The sequence below is a fragment of the Bos indicus x Bos taurus genome, chromosome 8 (assembly GCF_003369695.1).
Source record: "Bos indicus x Bos taurus breed Angus x Brahman F1 hybrid chromosome 8, Bos_hybrid_MaternalHap_v2.0, whole genome shotgun sequence".
Taxonomy (NCBI): Eukaryota; Metazoa; Chordata; class Mammalia; order Artiodactyla; family Bovidae; genus Bos; species Bos indicus x Bos taurus.
This window is the reverse complement of record NC_040083.1, coordinates 7,644,910-7,664,955: the sequence shown is the minus strand read 5'-3', so window position 1 is coordinate 7,664,955 and position 20,046 is coordinate 7,644,910. Positions and strand designations below refer to the sequence as shown.

At 45.4% G+C, this 20,046-nt stretch overlaps 1 protein-coding gene across 2 annotated transcripts in view; it reads left to right on the top strand.

The window, feature by feature from the left end:
• Positions 1–20,046, top strand: part of BLK (BLK proto-oncogene, Src family tyrosine kinase) — a 51,893-nt gene that overhangs the window by 19,210 nt on the left and 12,637 nt on the right. The window contains exons 1-5 of one of the 2 annotated variants that reach the window (XM_027548991.1): positions 10,197–10,474; positions 14,175–14,283; positions 16,612–16,666; positions 18,089–18,182; positions 19,022–19,120. In XM_027548991.1, coding sequence (XP_027404792.1) covers positions 14,176–14,283; positions 16,612–16,666; positions 18,089–18,182; positions 19,022–19,120 — 356 coding nt within the window. In that variant the 5' untranslated portion in view covers positions 10,197–10,474; position 14,175. Of the gene's footprint in view, positions 1–10,196; positions 10,475–14,174; positions 14,284–16,611; positions 16,667–18,088; positions 18,183–19,021; positions 19,121–20,046 lie in introns of those variants that run through there. The other variant, XM_027548990.1, reaches the window with a different exon arrangement.

Below are 20,046 nucleotides of genomic sequence, written 5' to 3'. Positions count from 1 at the left end.
TCCTTCTCCAATGCATGAAAGTGAAAAGTGAAAGTGAAGTCGCTCAGTTGTGTCCGACCCTCAGCGACCCCATGGACTGCAGCCCACCAGGCTCCTCCGTCCATGGGATTCTCCAGGCAAGACTACTGGAGTTAGTATAGCTAGAGTGATCAATTACAACTGCATTTTTGAAATCCATTTATCAGTTAATGGACCTTTGCGTTGTTTCCAGTGGGAGCTAATGAGTAAAGCTGCTAGGACTGTATGCCCACGAGTCTTTGTGTTAGATGTGTCCACTGCTGTTTGATCAATAACTAGAAATGAAATCTCTGGATCATAGAATAGAAGCTCCCAAACTGGTGTCCCAGGCTTCTGTTCCATTTCGCTTTGCTGTCGGCATTCAATGCTGTGTGAGAGCTGCAGTTTCCCCGGAGCCCGCCCAACATTTGCTTTGGCTGGTCTTTTAGCAGTAGCCATTCTGGCGGGTATGTAGAGGTATCTCTTGGTGATTTTAATCACCATTTTCTCTAACGATTGATAATGTTGATCGCCTTTTCATGTGCTTCTTTGCCAATCATATAATATCTCCTTTGTTCAACTATTTAAGTTAAATTTTTGTCTTCTTTTACTGAGTTGAAAAAGTTATTTATATATTCTCACATCAGATACATGTTTTTCAGATATTTTCCCCAGTCTGTGGTTTACCTCTTCATTTCCTTAATGGTGTCTTTTAAAGTGCAGACATTCTTAATTTTGAAAAACTCTAATATATCAAATTTTCCTTTCATAGTTCATGCTTTTATGTTCTAAAAGATTTTTTGCCTGTCAAAGTCAGAAAGATTTTCTCCTACGATGTTTTGCTAAAAATATAATGTATCCTTTTTAGCAGTTTTTAGGATTTTTTCATTATCGCAAGTTTTTAGCAATTTGATCCTGATGTAACTTGATGTGGTTTTCTTCATCTATGAGGTTGAGTGACTTTCTCAAATCTTTGAGTTTATAGTTTTCATCAAATTTGGAATTTCCATCTTTCATTTCTTCCAATTTTTTTTCTTTTCTATCCCTCTTCTGATAATCCAATGACATGTTTTTTGACCACATAATACTGTCTCACAGGTCACTGTGCTTGTTCTTTTTCCACTTTTATTTCTTTTTTATTTAAAGTGCTTCACTTTAGTTTCTTTTTCTGTTGCTATGTCTACAATTTCCAAGGTCCTCATCTTGTTCTAAAATCCTATCATGATCTACTTTTACTTGTTTATCAGTTATTACTTAATTTTCTAATCAGTTTCATGCTTTTCGCAGATGTCATCTCAGTGTCTTATTTTCATTACTTCACATACTTTGGAACAGAGTAGAATCAGCTAACTTTCAAATCTATAGGACTGATTTTTAAATATCAGTCCGTGACTCACTATATAGTCTTTATCACGTCTTTGGACATCGGTGAGCCTCAGTTTCTTCATCTATAAAAGGGGAAGGAGTGTGTCTGCTGTCAGTACTAGAGGCACTACTTGGAATGCCCTGGCAGTGTGACGGGCTTTGAGCAGGAAGGAGCACAGGCACTCTGCGTTGGTATTCACTCTCCCGTTTGATGGGCAGATCCTACGACAGAGAGTTTTTATAAGTTAATTTTAGATCTCCGTGCCTGTCAATCCTTGTCTGTCGACTATTACAGATAATTACAATAACTGTAACATTATTACAGTTAACCCCAAAAATGTCAGGGACCTAAGACCTTTTTTTTTCTTTCTTTTTTGCTGTCTTTACCTTTCCCAAATTCCTGTTTGCAAGCATAAAATAGAGCCAACTTTTTCAGTCCAAATGTCCCCACCACCCCCTAAAACCTGTGGAGGTGCTTCTCTGCGCAAGTCTCCTTTCTGTTTACCAATTCCACTTCTGAGTTGTGCTTAATAAATATCGGAGAGGAGGCTCTCGAGGACCAACGATGGATAATGAGAAAGAAATTCAGGCTGTGAACAGATGTGCATTTGGGAGCACAGCTGTGAGCCTCAGCGTGAGAGAACACGGCTTCACGTCAGAGAGGAGACTCAAATGCCTGTTCAGTTTCTTCTGCTTCTTCCCCTCTGTCTTCAGCCTCCAGAGGATGAAGGTGAGGATTCTGCTCACAGGGTTGTTCTGAGGCTCCTGAGATACACATGTGAAAATGCTTTGCCAATTGGCAAATATTAGAGTCATGCTGGCTGTTCTTGTAGAAAGGGAAGTTATCTCCCCCATGTCCAAAAACTATATAGAAATATATTAATATGGAAGGAATATGTGTATGGAGGACAAAAAATGTTTCCTTTCAAGATAAGAGGATCAGTGGTAGGAAAACTATAAGCATTATTTATGAGAGACTCTTTTTTGATTTTATTTATTTTTTAGAGCTTTTGTGTTGGGGTGTAGTTGATTAACAATGTCATAGTTTCTGGTGAGCAGTGAAGGGACTCAACCATACATATACATGTATCCATTCTCCCTAAACTCCTCTCTCATCCACACTGTCACACAACACTGAGCAGAGCTCCCTGCACTAAACAGTAGGTTCTTGTAGGTTATCCATTTTAAATACAGCAGTGTGTATATGTCCATCCCAAACTCCCTAATTGTCCCTTCCCCCTCATCCTTTCCTCCAGAAAACATGTGTTCATTCTCTAAGTCTGTGAGTCTCTTTCTGTTTTGTATGTCAAGTTATGAGGGACTCAAATGAAGGTCTGCCTGCAATCTGGGAGACCCAGGTTCGATCCTTGGGTTGGGAAGATCCCCTGGAGAAGGAAATGGCACCCCACTCCACTATTCTTGCCTGGAAAATCCCATGGACAGAGGAGCCTGGCAGGCTGCAGTCCATGGGGTCACAAAGAGTTGGACACGACTGAGCGACTTCACTATGAAGGTCTGCAAGACTATCTTTTAATCCCTTTTGCAAGTAATTCTCTGGAAGTGCAGCCAAATAAAAGAAAGAGTCTTTGTGAAGTGGGGTAGGTGAACTTGTCTGCATCAGCATGGTCAGGGAGCTAATTAAAAATGCAGACACTTGGCCCCAGGCTGGACCTCCATGTCAGAACTGCTGGGGCTGGAACTCAGGAATCTGCAAACTCCCAGCTGTGATAATGCAAGTTAAGCAACGACTATGCTAAGAAATCATAGCTGACTCCATTAGGAAGTAGTGAATTCATGATTTAATTTTGTAATAAAAACAATGCAAAAAAAGAAACAAAGTAGATTAAAGTCCACAGTCCCATCAGTACCAAATATACCAGTAGCTGTTTGCATTTCGACATATGGGCAGCATGTTTTACTTACCACTACTGTGGTTTTTTAAATAAACATGTATATGGTGTCTCCAAATAAAAGAATTTTGTTCACAAGCTAGTAATTATCACAAGAATTTAAATACTATCCTGGTGCCATTTTTACACATAATTTGCCTAACAAATTTCAAGCTTCGCTATGTCAGCAGAATCAAATGTAGGTGACACAGTAAGCATGCATCTGTATTTTAACACATTTTCACAGAAATGCTGTCTTCCTTCCTGAAGTTTTGCTTAGCACCCTCAAACGTTTCACCACCTGAAAACAGTTTCCATCAAATTTATCATTGTGGGGAGTGAATTTCCACTGTGGGAACATTTTCAATTTGCAAAATCGAAACAGCCACATGTGTGTCTACTCATCGCCAAGCCTAAGTTGGCAGCCACTTTGGCCCAGGGCACACACAAGTCCAAGTTCACTGCCAGCTCGCCCAGCAGCCCCAAGGTACCCAGGCAGGAGTTCCAGCTCTGACAGTGGGTCCTGTGAAAGCACTGGGCAGATATCCCACTAGTATTGAAAATACTGCACAAGGCATTCACTGTGGTTTCCTGACTGATTCCATCACATGCTCTACAATCTAGCCAATGGAAAAACTCTGTTTTCTGAACAAGGGTTTTGTCTCCATGTCTTTGGGAAAGCACTGTTTCTCTATATGTGGATACTACTTAATCCTAGTGGAATTATGCATGGCATTTTTTTTTCGGATGTTCTCTCATTCTCATCCTTTACTCTCTCAACTCCCAACTAACAAGTGTGAAAGGAATGCTGGAATTAAAGCATCCGTATTCAGTGACCTCTCATGGAACCATTAGCTGAAAATGTTGATAAGGAGCTTTTCAATGAAAGGATCAGGCTGGCATCACCTGAACCCAGATCTATCTTAGCATCTCTGAGGTGGTGCAGCTGGGTATTTGAGCCTCCTGACAGATGAGCCTCCACGTGACGTGAAGCACATATCACTCCTATTAGGCATCCCTATCAGAAGAAGATGAACCTGGATGTAGTGAATCCTGCAGGGTTAGTTCTATGTATGAGAAACACCAGCAACCTCAGACATGCGGCTGATACCACTCTAATGGCAAAAGACGAAGAGGAATGAAAAAGCCTCTTGATGAGTAAAGGAGGGTAAAGGAGGAGAGTGAAAGAGCTGGCTTAAAATTAAATATTAAAAAAATTAAGATCATGGCATCCAGCCCCATTAACTCATGGCAAATAGAGGGGGAGAAGGTGAAAGTGGTGACAGATTTTCTCTTCGTGGGCTCTAGAATCACTATGGATGGTGACTGCAGCCATGAAGTCAGAAGACGTTTGTTTCTTGACAGGAAAGGTATGACAAGCCTAGACCGTGTGTTGAAAAGCAGAGATATTACTCTGCCACCAAAGGTCCATATGGTCAAGGCCATGGTCTTCCCAGGGGTCATGTACAGTTGTGAGAGCTGGACCATAAAGAAGGCAGAGAGCTAAAGAATTGATGCTTTTGAACTGTGGTGCTGGAGGAGACAGGAGAGTCCCTTGGACAGCCGGGAGATTAAACCAGTCAATCTTAAGGGGAGTCAACCCCGCATACTCATTGGAAGGACTGATGCTGAAGCCAAAAGGCCAGTAGTTTGGTCTTCTGATGCGAACAGCTGACTCATTGCTGTGAACGATTGAGGGCTGAAGGAGAAGAGGATGAGATGGCTGGATGGCGTCATCGACAATGGACATGAACTTGGGCGAACTTTGGGAGATGATGAGAGACAGGGAGGCCTGGTGTGCCACAGTCCGTGGGGTCGCAAAGAGTCGGACACGACTGGGTGACTGAACAGCAAGAACAATGAGACACAGGGGAACCCATTATGAGCCATCATGAGGAAGCAAACTCCAGAAAGCGGAACATTCCACAGGGCCACCAATCTGGATCTGACAAATCAACGGCATGAAACAAACCCAAGCAGGGGCTAGGGTGGGCGAGGGTGGGAGGTCACTCCAGTAAAGGTGGCCCAAGGGACTCAACCATCCCATACAATGTGTGAAGCTTGTCTGAATCCTGAATAGGACAAACCAACATCAGGAAGCCCTTTTTGAGACAACTGGGGGAAACTGATTATGGATTGGATGTTAGATAAAACCACAGAGTTACTGCTCCTTTTGTTATGTGTGATAATGGCATTGTGATTATGTGAGAAAAATGTCTCCATGTTTTAGAGATGCGTACAGAGTATGGAGGTGACACAGCATGTTTCAAGCCATGAGTTTCATTTCACTTTAAAGTTTAAATCCTTTATAAAATGATTTGTCTTAAAACACTTAAAGTATTTCCATCAAGAAAATAATTTCTAAGCCTTCCCTGGCTGTCCCGTGGTTAATGCTCCATGCTTCCAGGGCAAGGGGTGTGGTTGATTCTTGGTTGGGAAAACTAAGATCCCACATGCTGGGCAGTGTGGCCAAAAAAGGAAAAAATAAAATAAGTAATAATAATAGTATCTAAAGATAAGTGGTGAATCTGGGAGATGTGTATAGAGGTGTTCATTATACTTATGTTTTATATTTTGAATTTTTTCGTTCAAAACAGTTTCGATCTAAAAAATTATATCTGAACCATCCTTTAAGGATTACTTAGTGTTTTCTCACAGGTAGAAGTGATTTCTTCTTGCTCAGCTCACAAGACCTCTCTTTTGAACGCCACCTGCCTACCCTGCTTGTTGTGACTTGAGTGTTCGTGTCTCGTCTTACCATCCCTAGAGAACAGATATCTTCCTTGCTTCGTCTCTGTGTCTTCGCTGCGCCTGACACAGTATGCAGTTTCTGTGACTGAGTGGACACAAGAATGTAGTTTCTAAGAGCCAGCACTGTTAGAGCACCTGTGACCATCATGACCACAAGTGGAGGGGATGATCACACAAGGCGAACTGCCTTCATTCAGGCTGAGTTATCCTGAACAGGAGACTCGAAAAATGAGTTTTGGTTCAAGTTCTTTGGCCTCTTTTTAGATCAGAGTCATAAGCCCATCATTGTATTCTTCTCATCTAGGAAATGGGCATTGCGCTAGAGGATTCATGGAGGGGGGCAACACTTGGAATGCTTAGACGTTGGCCAATACTCCATAAGGATGCAAGGAACTCACCAATGGGAGGCTGGTATCTCATCATGAGACACCAGCCAGTGCCCAAAATGAGCCCTGGCTCTGCTCATAGGCTCACCTGTTCCACCTTGAATTGGCCCCTCACGTCTGTCAGGTGAAGTCAGAGAGTTGAGATTTTGGCCAAGAACACGACAAAATTTCCAGACACCAGACTTAGGAACCAGTCAGAGGTAGGCTGTCCCCGCAGCTCACTAGCTCAACTGGGCTTCAAGTCTCAAGTCCATCTCATCTGTAGAAAGAAGGTGGTGCTGCCCGTTTCACAGTCACTAAAGAAGCTGTGACTGGTAGTTATTTGTATATGTGGAGTAATAGTGAAGTATTTATTAAACACTTACTTTATGGGCCACGCACTCTTCTAAGATGTGCCAGGAGCATGGAATAACTCATCGAATCCTTACAGCAGTGTTAAGCAAATTTCGCAAGGACACAGAGGTTGAACAGAGCAAGACTGGGGTTCAGACCTCTGCAACCTTGTCTTTGGCGCTCTGTGGTCTGTCTCAAACACGACAGTGTTTGTGGGGTGTCTGGCTCAGTATCTGGCACAGGAAGGCCACTTAACACATGAGAGTACCTGGTATTTAAAAAAATCTTTTTGTTGCAAGGCATGCGGGATCTTAGTTCCCCAGCTAGGGATCGCACCCAGGCCCCCTGCACTGGAAGCAGAGTCTTACCCACTGGGCTGCCAGGGAAGTCCCGGTACCTGCTCTTTAAAAGAGTAAACCAGAGCCAAACGTTGTACTTTGTGTACCTCAATTTTTCAAAATTAAAAAAGTAAACCAGCGTCAAACTGATTTTTCTGTCTTGCCACCATGTGCATTCCAGGGTTGACTTCGTATAATAGAAGATTTTTTCCCTCTACATCCACTTCCTGCCTCTCAGATAGGCTGCTTCTGGAGCAGCCAGTGCAGGTGGAGGGACTCAGAGCCATCAGCACTTCTGGGGCCACGTGGTGACCTGCCATTCACATTGGCCTCTCCGGGCCCTCAACCCGAGGGGAAAGGTCAGGGACTTCAGGGGGTCCCAGGCCAGCTCGGAGCACCGTGAGGCTCTCCTCTGTCACCCAGCTCATCCTCCAGTTACGATTTATTTAGTACCCTGTCTGCTCTGGCTCTTTCATCTGGTTTGGTCTGGATAACAACCGTATGACTTATGTACAGGCCCTTTGACCTTTATAGAACCTAGGGAGCTGCACCCTGTGTCCACATTACAAACGTCTTCCACACACTAACTTGGACTTGAGCACGTCAGCTGATGAATGAACCGCCACCTGTGTGTCAACAGTTCCGTCTCGTCCGGATTAGCACTTTCATCTGAGTAATAGTGTTTGCACAACTGTTTCCATGTTTTGGTGCCTTTTCCCCTAATTTTACACAAATGGACAAATAGTCATTGGAATTACACCTGTGACTGTGGGTAAGTGCATAATTAAAAGACATCTGTGAAAGGCTAAAAATAGACCAAGTTTTTCCAAATAGGCAAGACATAATTGACAGGTTATCAGTATTCATTTAAAAACATGCTAAAAAAAAATGGTGTTCCATAATGCCAGGACCAGGATGAAGGAAGCCCACAGACAGAGTAATGCAAGCAGAAAAGTGCATGGAAACCTGGTTTAATTCTGCAGAAACAAACTGCCTCCTCAGCCCCAAACAGGAAAGTCTATTGTTTGGCTTTTTTGGCATTCACCTTTGAGTATGTTTTTTCCAAAAGTCTTTATATATGAAAAGGAGGAATAGTTTCATACTTCCCCATTTTATCGGTGAGAAGACTGAGTCTAGAAGATGAGATGATTTGCCCAAGTTCACCCAGCCTATTGGTTGCTTGCTTGGACCACCCACTTCCCCTGGACCAGGGAGGAGGGAGACTGCTGTGCCAGGCTCTCCCTGGAATTCCACACATCCCCTCTCCATCAGCTCTCGGAGGGCTTTTCCTTCAGAGGCAGGTGCAGTCCCCACAGAGATGAAGATAAGGTGTCAGAACTCGAACAGTGAGCCCTGGTGATAGAGCCCCAGGCAAGGCACCCATGCACCCTCTTTGGGCAGGGAGGTCGGGGGCAGGATAGGCTGAGAACTCCTTCCAGCCCCTGACTCCGTCACCTTCAGTGTGATCTTAGCAAGTCACCTGGCCACTCCATCCTCAGCAGTGAAATGAGAATAATTGTAGCCACCCTATGGATGCTATGTGCTATGCTAAGTCACTCCAGTCGTGTCCAGCTCTATGCCACCCTAGGGACTGTAGTCTGCCAGGTTCCTCTGTCCACGGGATTCTCCAGGCAAGAATATTGGAGTGGGTTGCCATGCCCTTCTCTAGGGGATCTTCCCAACCCAGGGATGGAACCGGCGTCTCTTATGTCTCCTGCATTGGCAGGCAGGTTCTTTACCACTAGCGGCACCTGGAAAACCCTATGGATGCTACATGAATATCCAGTAAATCATATCTATCAAGTCCTTTCAACCTGTGAAATGCAACTGTAAATAAAAGGTTCTAAGGTTGAGGCTGTGTTTCAGGCTGCAGGCATCTTCCGTGGGGCCCACATTGATCTCCCTGCTCCAGTAAAGGTCTGCACGGGGATCTGACCTAGTCCCAATAAACAAGCATGAGCCCCTCCCCAGCCTTCCCCTTCTCTTGCTACTCCCCCACCCTCTCTGCACTACACACACACACAGCATACACACGGTTGCTCTGCCATGCGCACACACACAGGTGCACGGGTGTGCGCTCTCACACTTACACATATATCCTTCTCCCATCAGTCCTTCATTGCTGTAAGGAGCCCAGTATCCCCTGAGTGCAGCAAAGCCCCTGAAGCTCCTGGGACCTGCACATGTTGCCTAGGGCTTCTGCACGGACCCTGAGTTTCCTGGCTCCACCCAGCCTGACACTGCTAAAATTTCACAGCAGGGTGACAGCCCAAGCACGGGGCAGGACGCTGCTCGTCACATGCCCTCCTGATTAACTCGGGCTCCAGTCAGAGCCCCAGGGGTGGAGGGACCCTGGAGAACCTATGTGTTTAGAAAACCCATGGAAAACCATCTGCATACACACTGCTAAGGAACTGAAGGACAAGGAAGTGTAAGTAGTGGTGATTTAATCTGAGGAATTGTATTGATACTTCTCGTCAAGTTATGTGGATGTCCAGTTCTGTTGTTTAAGTGGAGAGAAAGGTTTGCACAGAAAGTTTAAAACTGGTGGCAATAGGGTTGACCAGACAGGGTTGGTCATTTGCACAGGTGCAGAACCAGATGTCCATGTAGGGAAAATTCTAGAAGCTGCTGCCCGCCGACCCTTCGTTGAGCCAGGAGGAAAAGCCTGAGACCCAGGGAGTCGTTCCCCAGTGCTGGGGCTGACCCTGGGGCAGGTCTTACACCCTCTCTGGTGCTGAGCAAGTCATTCACGTCTTTTTTCATTTTTCTGCTTGTACCAATAATATGTGCTTGCTGTTAAAGAATTCAAGGAACATATAAAATCATAAGAAAGCAAAAGTCACATGAGGTCCTATTATTTGAGATAAACAATATTAACATTTTAGGAAATATCTTTTTGGAGCCCTACTTTGCATCAACACTCCTACACACACCCACACACACATTTTTTTAAATTTGCTTTTTCCTTCTGTTGGAGGTTGGGGGTGGGGGTGTTCTACCTCCTTTTCTGTCTCTACCTCCCCCGCCAATAACCTAAGTAAACATCTTGCTGTTTATCCTCCCAAACCTAACCCTAAGCCTATACAGGGGTTTCTCGTCTCATTCTTTTGTTTTTCCGAATGTGGGTAAACCTCACCTGCTTCGTTGCATCCTGCCCTTCTCACCTAACAATATGTTGTAGAAATTCTCTTAGCCTCGCTGGTAAAGATCTAGCACTTTTTAAAAATAGATGTATCATATTTTAGAGAGTTTTAAAGTCCAGCTTTATGGTTGGTGAGCAGTTACAAAGTTTTTTATGTTCTGGTTTTTGATGCTTTATTGCTGCAATAAAGCATGTATATCTTATACATTCTTATATAATGATGTCTTATTACACGGTGAGATTCTTGGAAGAGAGATTGTAAATCGAAAGGTATGTATATTTTTTCATTTTAATAGAACTTTAAAGATTGCTTTCTAAAAGTTTGGTAATATTTAATCTTTTATTTGTTCAATAAATGTTTATTAAGCACTTATTCCATGCCAGGCACTGTTTTGGTAATTTAGATTTAACAATGTTTAATACAAAAGTTCCAGTCTTCATAAAGCTTTCAACCTAGAAATGGAGTGAGAGAGAACAGATGAAATAACAATAATAAATACTTTTGTACCAGAAGTGTAAGAAACACAATTTTCCCTCTATCATCAACAATTGGTATTACCATTCCTTGTATTTATTTCCCAATCTTATTGATGTAATATAGTGTTTCCTTGATACTCTGATTTGCGTTTTCCAATTGGGAAGTAATTTTAGCATTTTCACATGCCTATTTAGTGATTCACATTTGTGTTGGATGGATTGCCTATTTATATTTTTACTAATTTTTCTATTGAGTAGATTATATGCTAATCCCATACTTCTTGTCAATTTTCATGAGCTCTGTGTATGTTATAAATAGACATTTGTCTGCCATACAGTTTGCAAATCTTTTCCCCAATCTGTTGCTCATCTACTGATTTGATGCTTAGTACCTTTAGCATTTGTGAATTTGCCTTTTTGTTATGAATATGTCTTTATATTCTCTCGTAGTTTCCAGCTAGTCTATCTTGGTTCATTGTTATCTCCAGCTCTGAATCATATGTTGTTGTTCAGTCACTAAGTCGCATCTATTTCTTTTGCAACCTCATGGACTGTAGCCTTCCAGGTTCTTCTGTCCATTGGAATTCCCAGGCAAGAATACTGGACTGGGTTGCCATTTCCTTCTTCAGGGGATCTTCCTGATCCAGGGATCAAACCTGCATCTCCTGTGGCTCCTGCATTGGCAGGTGGATTCTTTACCACTGAGCCACCAGGGAAGCCTGGGTCATACATATTAGACTCCTAATTTTTCTTCCAAATTTTTAATTTAAAAAAATTTTTAATATTTTTTTCAGTATACCCGGAACTTATTTTTAATGTGGTGTGAGATTGAGGTGCAGTTGCACTTTCTTCTAAGTAGATAGATATCTTCTCAATACCTTTTATTAAAATAAACCCTCAGCTCTGCACTGAATTAAAATGCCACATTTCCATATGTACTGGACTCTGTTTGCATGCTTATTGTTATGTTTCACTGGTGAGACATCTGTTCTTATACCACTTACATGCTATTTTGACTATGCTCTCCTTTTTCGTAATTTTAAAGCTGGTATAAAACTTTATTTGGTCTTAGAAACTTTCAGATAATTTTATCCAATTAAAAAATCATACTTATTATTGAAAGTACTTTTAATGTCTGTTGGGAACAAGAAATAAGCCATAATCAAGAAAGAGAAGAAATGAAAATAATTACAAAACAGTATGATGTAAACCTTCATTGCAATGAATTTGAAAAGTAAAGGAAATCAAAGACCTCTTATAAATCATATAAATTATCAAAATGGTGTAAGAAGGAGGAAAAATAGCAAGACACAAATTCCTGTAGAAGAAATTGGAAATTTATTTAAAGATCTATTATTTAAAATCCCAGGAACAGAGGACTTACCAGCTGAGTTCCATTTAGCCTTTAAAGAACAGATAGCCCCAATGTTATTAAATTACTCAAGATTATAGGAAAAAAGATGAGCGCCCTGGTATGTTAGGAAGCCAGCATCATCTTAATTCCTCATAGACTAATCACACTTGGGAATATAGATTTTCATTCAAAATAAAATATTAACAAATAGGATCTAACCATGAATCAAAAAGACTAATGTACTGTAACCTAATAGCTTTTACTCCAGAATGCAAGGATATTTCAATAGAAAAAAATTTATCAAGATAATTCATTACATCAACAAATTAAAGAAGAGAAATTACTGTGTTAATAGATGTTAAATAGGCACCTGGTAAAATTCAGCACCCTTCCAAGTACAAACCTACTATCCCTTATCCAAGATATGGATCCCTAAAGATCTCTGAAAACTGAAACGGTGACCTGTCACTTTGGCGCTATATTTCATTTGATGTTAAAGGTGATCTAAACCAACAAAAGAGACTACTTAAATACAAGTAAATACAAAAAAGGGGTTTTTCTGGTGGCTCAGCGGTATATAATCCGCCTGTAATGCAGAAGACCCAGGTTCAATCCCTGGGTCGGGAAGATCCCTGAAAGAGGGCATGGCAACCCACTCCAGTATTCCTGCCTGGAGAATCCTATGGACGGAGGAGCCTGGCTACAGTCCATAGCATCACAGAGAGTCAGACATGACTGAAGCAACTGAGCACGCACACCACAAATACAAGGAAAAAAGTGTTATTCTTTAACAATGTGAATTATCAGAACTGTTTTCATTATTAGTAACTAAAACTAATTAGTAATTAGTTTACATTGTTATTACTACTAATAATTAGTAATTATTATAGTACTAATAAAATTAGTACTATATTACTCACATAGTTTACAATGTTCTGTATGAGAAATATACTAAAAAACAATACTTGTGGGTTATTTGTTATTATGGTTCTGTATCCATTATTCACAATTATTATAGTCTTTTCTGATTTCAAGATGATTTTGAAGAGAAATAATACGAGGCGTGTGCTTTTTAACTCTGAAAGAAATGCTTTACGGTGTTACTTTGAGTCTAAGAGGCTGCTGCTCGGAGGGCTAGCGTTTATGTATCTCTAAGAGAGAGGGGGAGATGCTGCTAATTACCCATGAATCATCATTAACTATAAGGCGCTGAGATGCGGGAAAGGGGTGCACGATGTATATATCCTATGGCAGTCAGGAACCCCGTCATCCACACACCCTCCAGACAACAGCCCTTTCCTCCGTAAGCACCTGCCTGGTGGGGGCGGGCCAGCGTGAGCTGGAGCGTGGTGGTCTAGGGTCAGCCCAAGCTCCAAAACTGGCTCTGTGTGTCTGACCAGGAACCAGCTATTTACCAGCTCAGACCTCCCACTTGCACTCATTTTGGAGATCTGAAGGATGATATGAGATAGGTACAGTTGTTGGCAAGAGTAAGCTCTCCCCGAACAGCTGCCCCTGGAGTGAGGGTGCTGATGACATGGTGGGGATGCTGGGGGCTTCTCCACATCTGTCACTGAAGTCTCTTTATTCAATAAAAGTCTCAATCATATTCCATTCGCTTCTAGAGAACTTTCCCAGGTATTACTGAGAAGTTGACCTTGGGTGCCTGTGCTCTCACTGTGCTGTAAGTTACAGCATCTCATCTGAAAACCTGAGCTGGAAAGAACCTCAGAATGTTCTCATGGTCCACGAGACGGGGTGTGATCTTCCCAAGTTAAGACTGAAACCCAGATCACCAGATGCGTTGGTCACCTCTTTCTAGATAGCAAGGCTCCTGTCCCCAGGGCCTGGGATCCACCCCAGCAGGTTTCGGGCACTTTCCTCAGACCAGACCATGTCTGAGTCCTAAACCCAGGCGTCTCTCCTCTCTGGGCCACCTCTTCTGCCTCTTGGAAAAAGATGCAGACAAGCTTAGCCCGCCCAAACCCCTTCTGAACTCATGTTCTGACTTTGACATTCACACTCCCCACTACTGCCTCTCTACCTTTGTAATCGGCCACCGGAAGGGGTTTGGGGGTTCTCTTGTGCACAGAGGTTCTGAAAACTAACATCGCTGATCTGCTGCATACTCTCTGACAGGATGGGAGTGGTGAGCAGCAAAAGGCAGGTCAAGGAGAAGGGTAGGAGGGGATGGAGCCCTGTGAAGACCAGCACTCAGAGCAAAGAGCCCCCACCACTGCCATCCCTGGTGAGTGACCTGGGTGCCCAGCTGGAGAGGGTGGGCGACGGGAGCACAGAGCCTACCTGTGTGGCTCCAGGGCTGTTACCTGTCTCCAGCCAGGGCCAGCACCATCTCTAGATAATTCAGGGCTCCGACAAACAGGTCCCCTCCCACGGCCACCCTGGCTCAAGTCGTGGTGGTGGTATAGTATAAAATTAAGCAGCCAGGTTGTTGAGTCAAAATTTATTAGCTGTGTGCTTCGAAGCAGGTTACTTACCTCCCCTATGCCTCAGTGTCTGCATCTGTAAAATGGGTCCAGTTAGAATGCCTTTCTGATGGGGCTGTGACCATATGCAGTGTATATACAGGTATAGAAGGCACACTGCCTTTAGCACAGGACCAAGCCTGGTAGGCCCACCTGTTAATTCTTAGCCAGTTTTCAATGGGCAAGGGCAGCCTGAAGAGAAAAGGAAATAAAGAAATGTCAACTTGAAAAAAGGAAATTGGGGGAGTCTGGAGCATTTAGCAACATCTGCTGTCCCATCACTGCCCAGAAGCTCCTGGAGATCACTGTCCCCTCTGGTCTGCTCACAAAGCACCATTTGATGGTACCATCCCCAAAGATGCACTTTTAGACGACTATTCATGTCTCCTCCTGCCTGGCCACCTACCCCTTTTCATTTGGGGCAGCTGGGAGTCATGCCTGGATCCCCCACTCCAGATCTCTCTGCCCTCATCAGCATATCCATCTGGCCATTGCTTTATTCTGACAGTGACCTGAGGTGGTTGGGGGAGAGGGGATTGCTAATCCCATTTTCTAGAGAAATCTTCTCCATCTATGTCCCAATTTAGTGCAGGGCTTGGCAAATAACGAAATGTTTGTTGAATGAACGATTGATTCACTGGGCAAACTCTGACTTAAATTGAGTTTGTTACTTGCTAATAAGTATTAGAGTTTGGAATGCTTTTAACTTTTTTTAAAAAGTCACATAATATATATTAATTATGGAAAAAAATTATAAATACTCATTTGTCCCACTGCCCAATGATACCAGGATTTTTCACTTCAGAGCTCCTGCCTCCAGACCCCTTTCCTGTATGTTACTTATGTGTTTATATTTTCAATGGAACCATGCGATACATGCCTTTTTGCAAAATGCTACTTCAAAATTGTGTTCAGTAAATATAGAATACAAAAGGAATATTTGTAACACATACATCAAGTTGAAACTAAGAACAAAATGAACACCCAGCACAGCACCCCCTCACCCTCAGAAGCAGAAAGTGACCAGTTGAGACCGTCTGCTGCCCCCAGTCCATCATCGTCACCTCGGGGCTCACTGACCTGAGTGTTTATCATTTCTCAGCTTCACTTTTTCGGTGTGATCACATATGTATGCATTTCTGTATACTATTCAGTTTGATTTTGCCCTTTGAATCAGATGGCACATATTCGTCGAGACGTGGGATCTTTTTTTTTTTTAATGTTTATTTATTGGTTTATTTTTGGCTGTGCTGGGTCTTTGCTGCTGCTCAGGCTCTTCCCTAGTTGTCGTGCACGAGCTTCTCACGGTGGTGACCTCTCTTTTCTCAGAGCACGGGTCCTAGGGCACGCGGGCTCCGTAGTTGTGGCATTCAGGCTTAACTGCTCCTCGGCATGTGGGCTCTTCCCAGATCAGGAATCGAACCCGCGCCTCCTGCACTGGCAGATGAATTCTTTACCACTGAGCCACTAGGGAAGCCTGGAGACCTGAGTTTCTGATCTCTGTTACATATGTGGGTTTTATCCACGTGAATGTGCAGGACTATAGCCGCAAACTCCTAGAGCTGTCCAGAATTTCATTGCATGACTTCCCAACCAGTTTGTCTATTTGTCTGTCTTTGGTCAAAGAGTGATTTCCACACTTCAACAATTTTTATTTAATTTTTTGGGGGGCTAGGAGCATTTCTGTATAACACTTTCTGGGAATACATTCATTGAATTTTAGCGAAATATGCTTTTTAAATAATTTCCCTCGAGAACAAATACTCTTTTGCCACTTCATCTTTTAAAGCAGAGCCAGGCTTATACCCTGGCTGGTGATCCAGTTCCCCGCCCCCAATTCCACAGCTGCTTCTTACGAAGTTGGGGCATCCCCATGTACTCCTCCTCCAACCCTGTGTGTGGTCTGGCAGACGGTGGGGGGTGGGTAGTGGGGATTGGTGCTGGCACCTGGAGAGTTTCAGCAGCTCATGTAGAATTTAACTGTGCAGCTCGGGCTCCCCCAGACCCTCCAGCTGGCAGCCTCGCCCCACAGGGCCCCACCCAGACCTCAGGGTGTGAACTAATATAGAGCGCCTGCATTTCCGCTCTAGGTTGTGTTTAACCACCTGACTCCCCCACCTCCTGACACCACGCACCCAGATCAAGGTAAGAAGGGGCTGCAGCTGAGCGCCCCCTGGCCACGTCCTCTGGGCCCCGGCTTCGTGAGGCTGGACCAGGGGCTAAGGCGGGAGCCGCTGCCTGGAGAAGACAAGCCCTCGTGGGAGAAGTCTGGAGGGAGGCTGAGTGAGGTGCCCCAGGTTTCACCTGTCAAAGGGGATCTCTCCAGGAGTCTAAGCACCAGCTCCTTCAGTATCTGAGCCTCAGTCTTTGCAAAAGACTTTACAAACTATAAATGAACAGCAAAAGAGTTACCGCAAATACAGACAGCATCATCAAACCCAGGCTTTCAGAGATTCCAGCACCCAGCTTCCAAGGGTGAAAGCCGATGTTCTGCCTCCCAGCCCCTGCTCTGTCCCACACATGGAAGCACCATCTTGTTTCCCAACCCACTTTTAAAGGCCCCCCACCAACCTTCTAACCACCCCCAGCCTCCACTTCACTCTGATGGGAGGGACTGCGGAGATGACATAATGAATGACCTTGGCCGTCCTGCGTCAGAAGCTCAGACTCGGGCAGGGGGCTCATGGGGTGGGGCTTCCAGGAGTGCTTCACCGCAGCATCCTCATCACCCACCTGCACCCAGCACCTGGGGTCCTCAGGCTTCAGGCAGTCACACCACTGCACCAAGCAATCAACCCAGAGCCCAGCTCTGCCCCAGGACTGCGGAGGATGCCAAATTAATTATGACATGGCCCTTCCCCTGAAGTTGCTCAGAGTCTGTCTACTCAGAAGAGCTGGAGCCCAGTTAGGGGCCTCGCCTGGTGCCTGGAGTTTCTTATCCTGCTGAGGACACAATGAATCACCATTGTGGGGTGGGGGGTGTGGGTCCTTCACTTCCTGCTGGGGATTTCGAACCTCCAGGAAGAAAGCTCAGGGGAAGGAAATAAACCAACAGCCTTCAGCACATGTATTCCAGCCCCTCCTTCCCGCCAGAGGGGGTGAATAGCCAGGCTTTGGTGACAAAGCTGAGTCATCTACTCCCAGGGAAGATAAGTGGTCTCCAGGTGACCTTTTCCTGGAGGGGTCTTGGCTCCCCAGAGCTGTGCAGAGAAGTAGTGGTCCCTGGAAAAACGCTAAGCCAAGCTCCGGAGCCCCCTCCCCACCTCTGTTGTGGGACCACCAGCTTGTCTGGGTACTGTCAGGCTGAGCACTGTGACCAAGCCCTGGGCACAGTCACAGGTCAAAGTTACAGCTGTTGTGTTCTGAGACCACTACTCCCCTTGGAGCAGAGGCGGGGAGGGCAGGAGGGGAGGCTCACGGCCCACAAGGTGCTGAGAGATCTGCCCACGCTGGTCCCAGACTTAGGTCTGCAGCTCTCAGGTCCACAGAGCTCATCTCCCTACACCCCTGGGACTCTCCCAGCCCCTACCACGGCTCTCGCGGCCATGTCTAACCTGTTCCCTTTAGAGAATCACTTCGTGGTGGCCCTGTATGACTATAAGGCCATGAACGACCGGGACCTGCAGATGCTGAAGGGGGAGAAGCTGCAGATCCTGAAGGAGTAAGTGTCCAGGACACCATCCCCATCCCTGCAGGACCCCCTCCCCTCTCCCCACCCTGACACCCCACAGCTGCCTCCTGAATATCTTCTCCAGCCCAGTCACCCAGCACTTTCTTAAACTTGACCCAATCACCTTTCCTCCATGTACTTTTAAAACGTCTTTCTGGTGAGATGGCTCCTATTCACTACCTCCTGCTCTGCTGTCAAAATCCTGTCCTTCCTTCAAAACCCACCTCTAATGTCACCTCCTCCATGCAGCCCTCCTGACACCCACAGTGCTTGCCTGACTGCTCCATCACAGCTCTGGGTTAGAGTCAGTTGTGTCCAGATTTATCCAGGGTTTCTTCTCAGAAACTCCTCCAAAGTCTATACTCTGCTTCAAACATCGTGCTTGTCCTGTGGAACCTGGGAGCTGCTTTTGTTCTCGAAGTTCTATGAGGGCCTCCAGCCAAGAGCAGAATGGCTCTTGGTTCGTCCTTTCTTAGCAGCCCTTCTTGTTTCTGTCTTTCCCATCCAGTACAAACTTACTCCCTAAACTCTAAAAGTGTCCCATTTATCGAGAGGAGGCTGCTCACTAGAAGACTGGGCCCCTCTTGGGTGAATCAGGCTGTGCAGATAAACCTCCCCTGGAGGCCGTATTATCCCCTTCTTCCCTGGAAGGAAGCTTGCAAGTTGGAAATGACCCAGACACCTCAGGGACTGAGCCACTGGCCCCGTCCCTTCTCCCTACCCGACTCTGCCTCTCGAATTTTCTGCCTGAGATGCTGCTGTGGGCTGTGAGCTACCCAGGGAGAGGCCCTTGAGAGTCACTACCCATTCTGTTTTTCCTTTCTTCCTAGAACTGGAGACTGGTGGTTGGCCAAGTCTCTCATCACAGGAAGAGAAGGCTACGTGCCCAGCAACTTTGTGGCCCGGGTAGAGACCCTGGAAGTGGAAAAGTAGGTGGACAGACAGCCCCACAGGTGTGCTGGCTGCTTCTGTTCCAGGCAGGACGGAGCCAGAAAGTAGCTAAAAAGCAGAGCAGGGTGTGAACCCGGCAGAGAGGGCACAGGACTGGGGTGGGGACTCGGAGTTGCTGGGAAAGGCTTGTCTAAAATCCCAGACAATGTTTAAACGTCTGTGTGACACCAAGGACACCAGGGAGCCTACGCAGTCCTCCCATCTGTAAAATAAGAGCTGCCCATTTCCTGGCTAACCTGATAGGGACGCCCTTAACCAGCCAGCCTCCTCCCCTGCCTCCAGGGGGCAGCACTCAGGGCTCACACCCGGGGGGAGCTCAGAGGATGGGGGCCTTACAGGAGAGCCTGTACAGAATCCTCATCACTCACAGCACACGGCACCAGCCACAGCCTCAGGCATTACAGCCCTGAACAACCAGAGCCAGAGCCCGGCTCTGCCCAGGACTGGGGAGGACGCCAAACCAACAGTGACACGGCCCCTCCCCTGAAGGAGCTCAGAGTCTGTCAAATTCAGAGCTGGAACAGGTTAGCAGCCTCGCCTGGTGTGCCTGTCCAGTGATGCTCACCCTCGGGAGGGCTCCTTGCCCAGCACGCCCAGTCCTGGGCCTTTCCTTGGACCAGAGGGAGGCTAGGGCAGGTCCACCTCAACCAGCCACGCTCAAGGAGCACTGGAGACCAACCCCAAGGAGGGTGGGCTGTAGGCGAAGGTATCGGGTGCATTTACCCAGAGCGAAATTAACAAAGGGCACCAAACACCATTCTCATTTCTTGTCAAGGAAACACCATGTCCACTGCTGACAGGAGGAAAAGGGACTGAGGGAATTTCATGTATCAAGACACGGGGGTTCAGCTCAGGGTCAAGTTGGCAACAGGAACACATTGTATCTCAAGGGGGAAGGGACTCG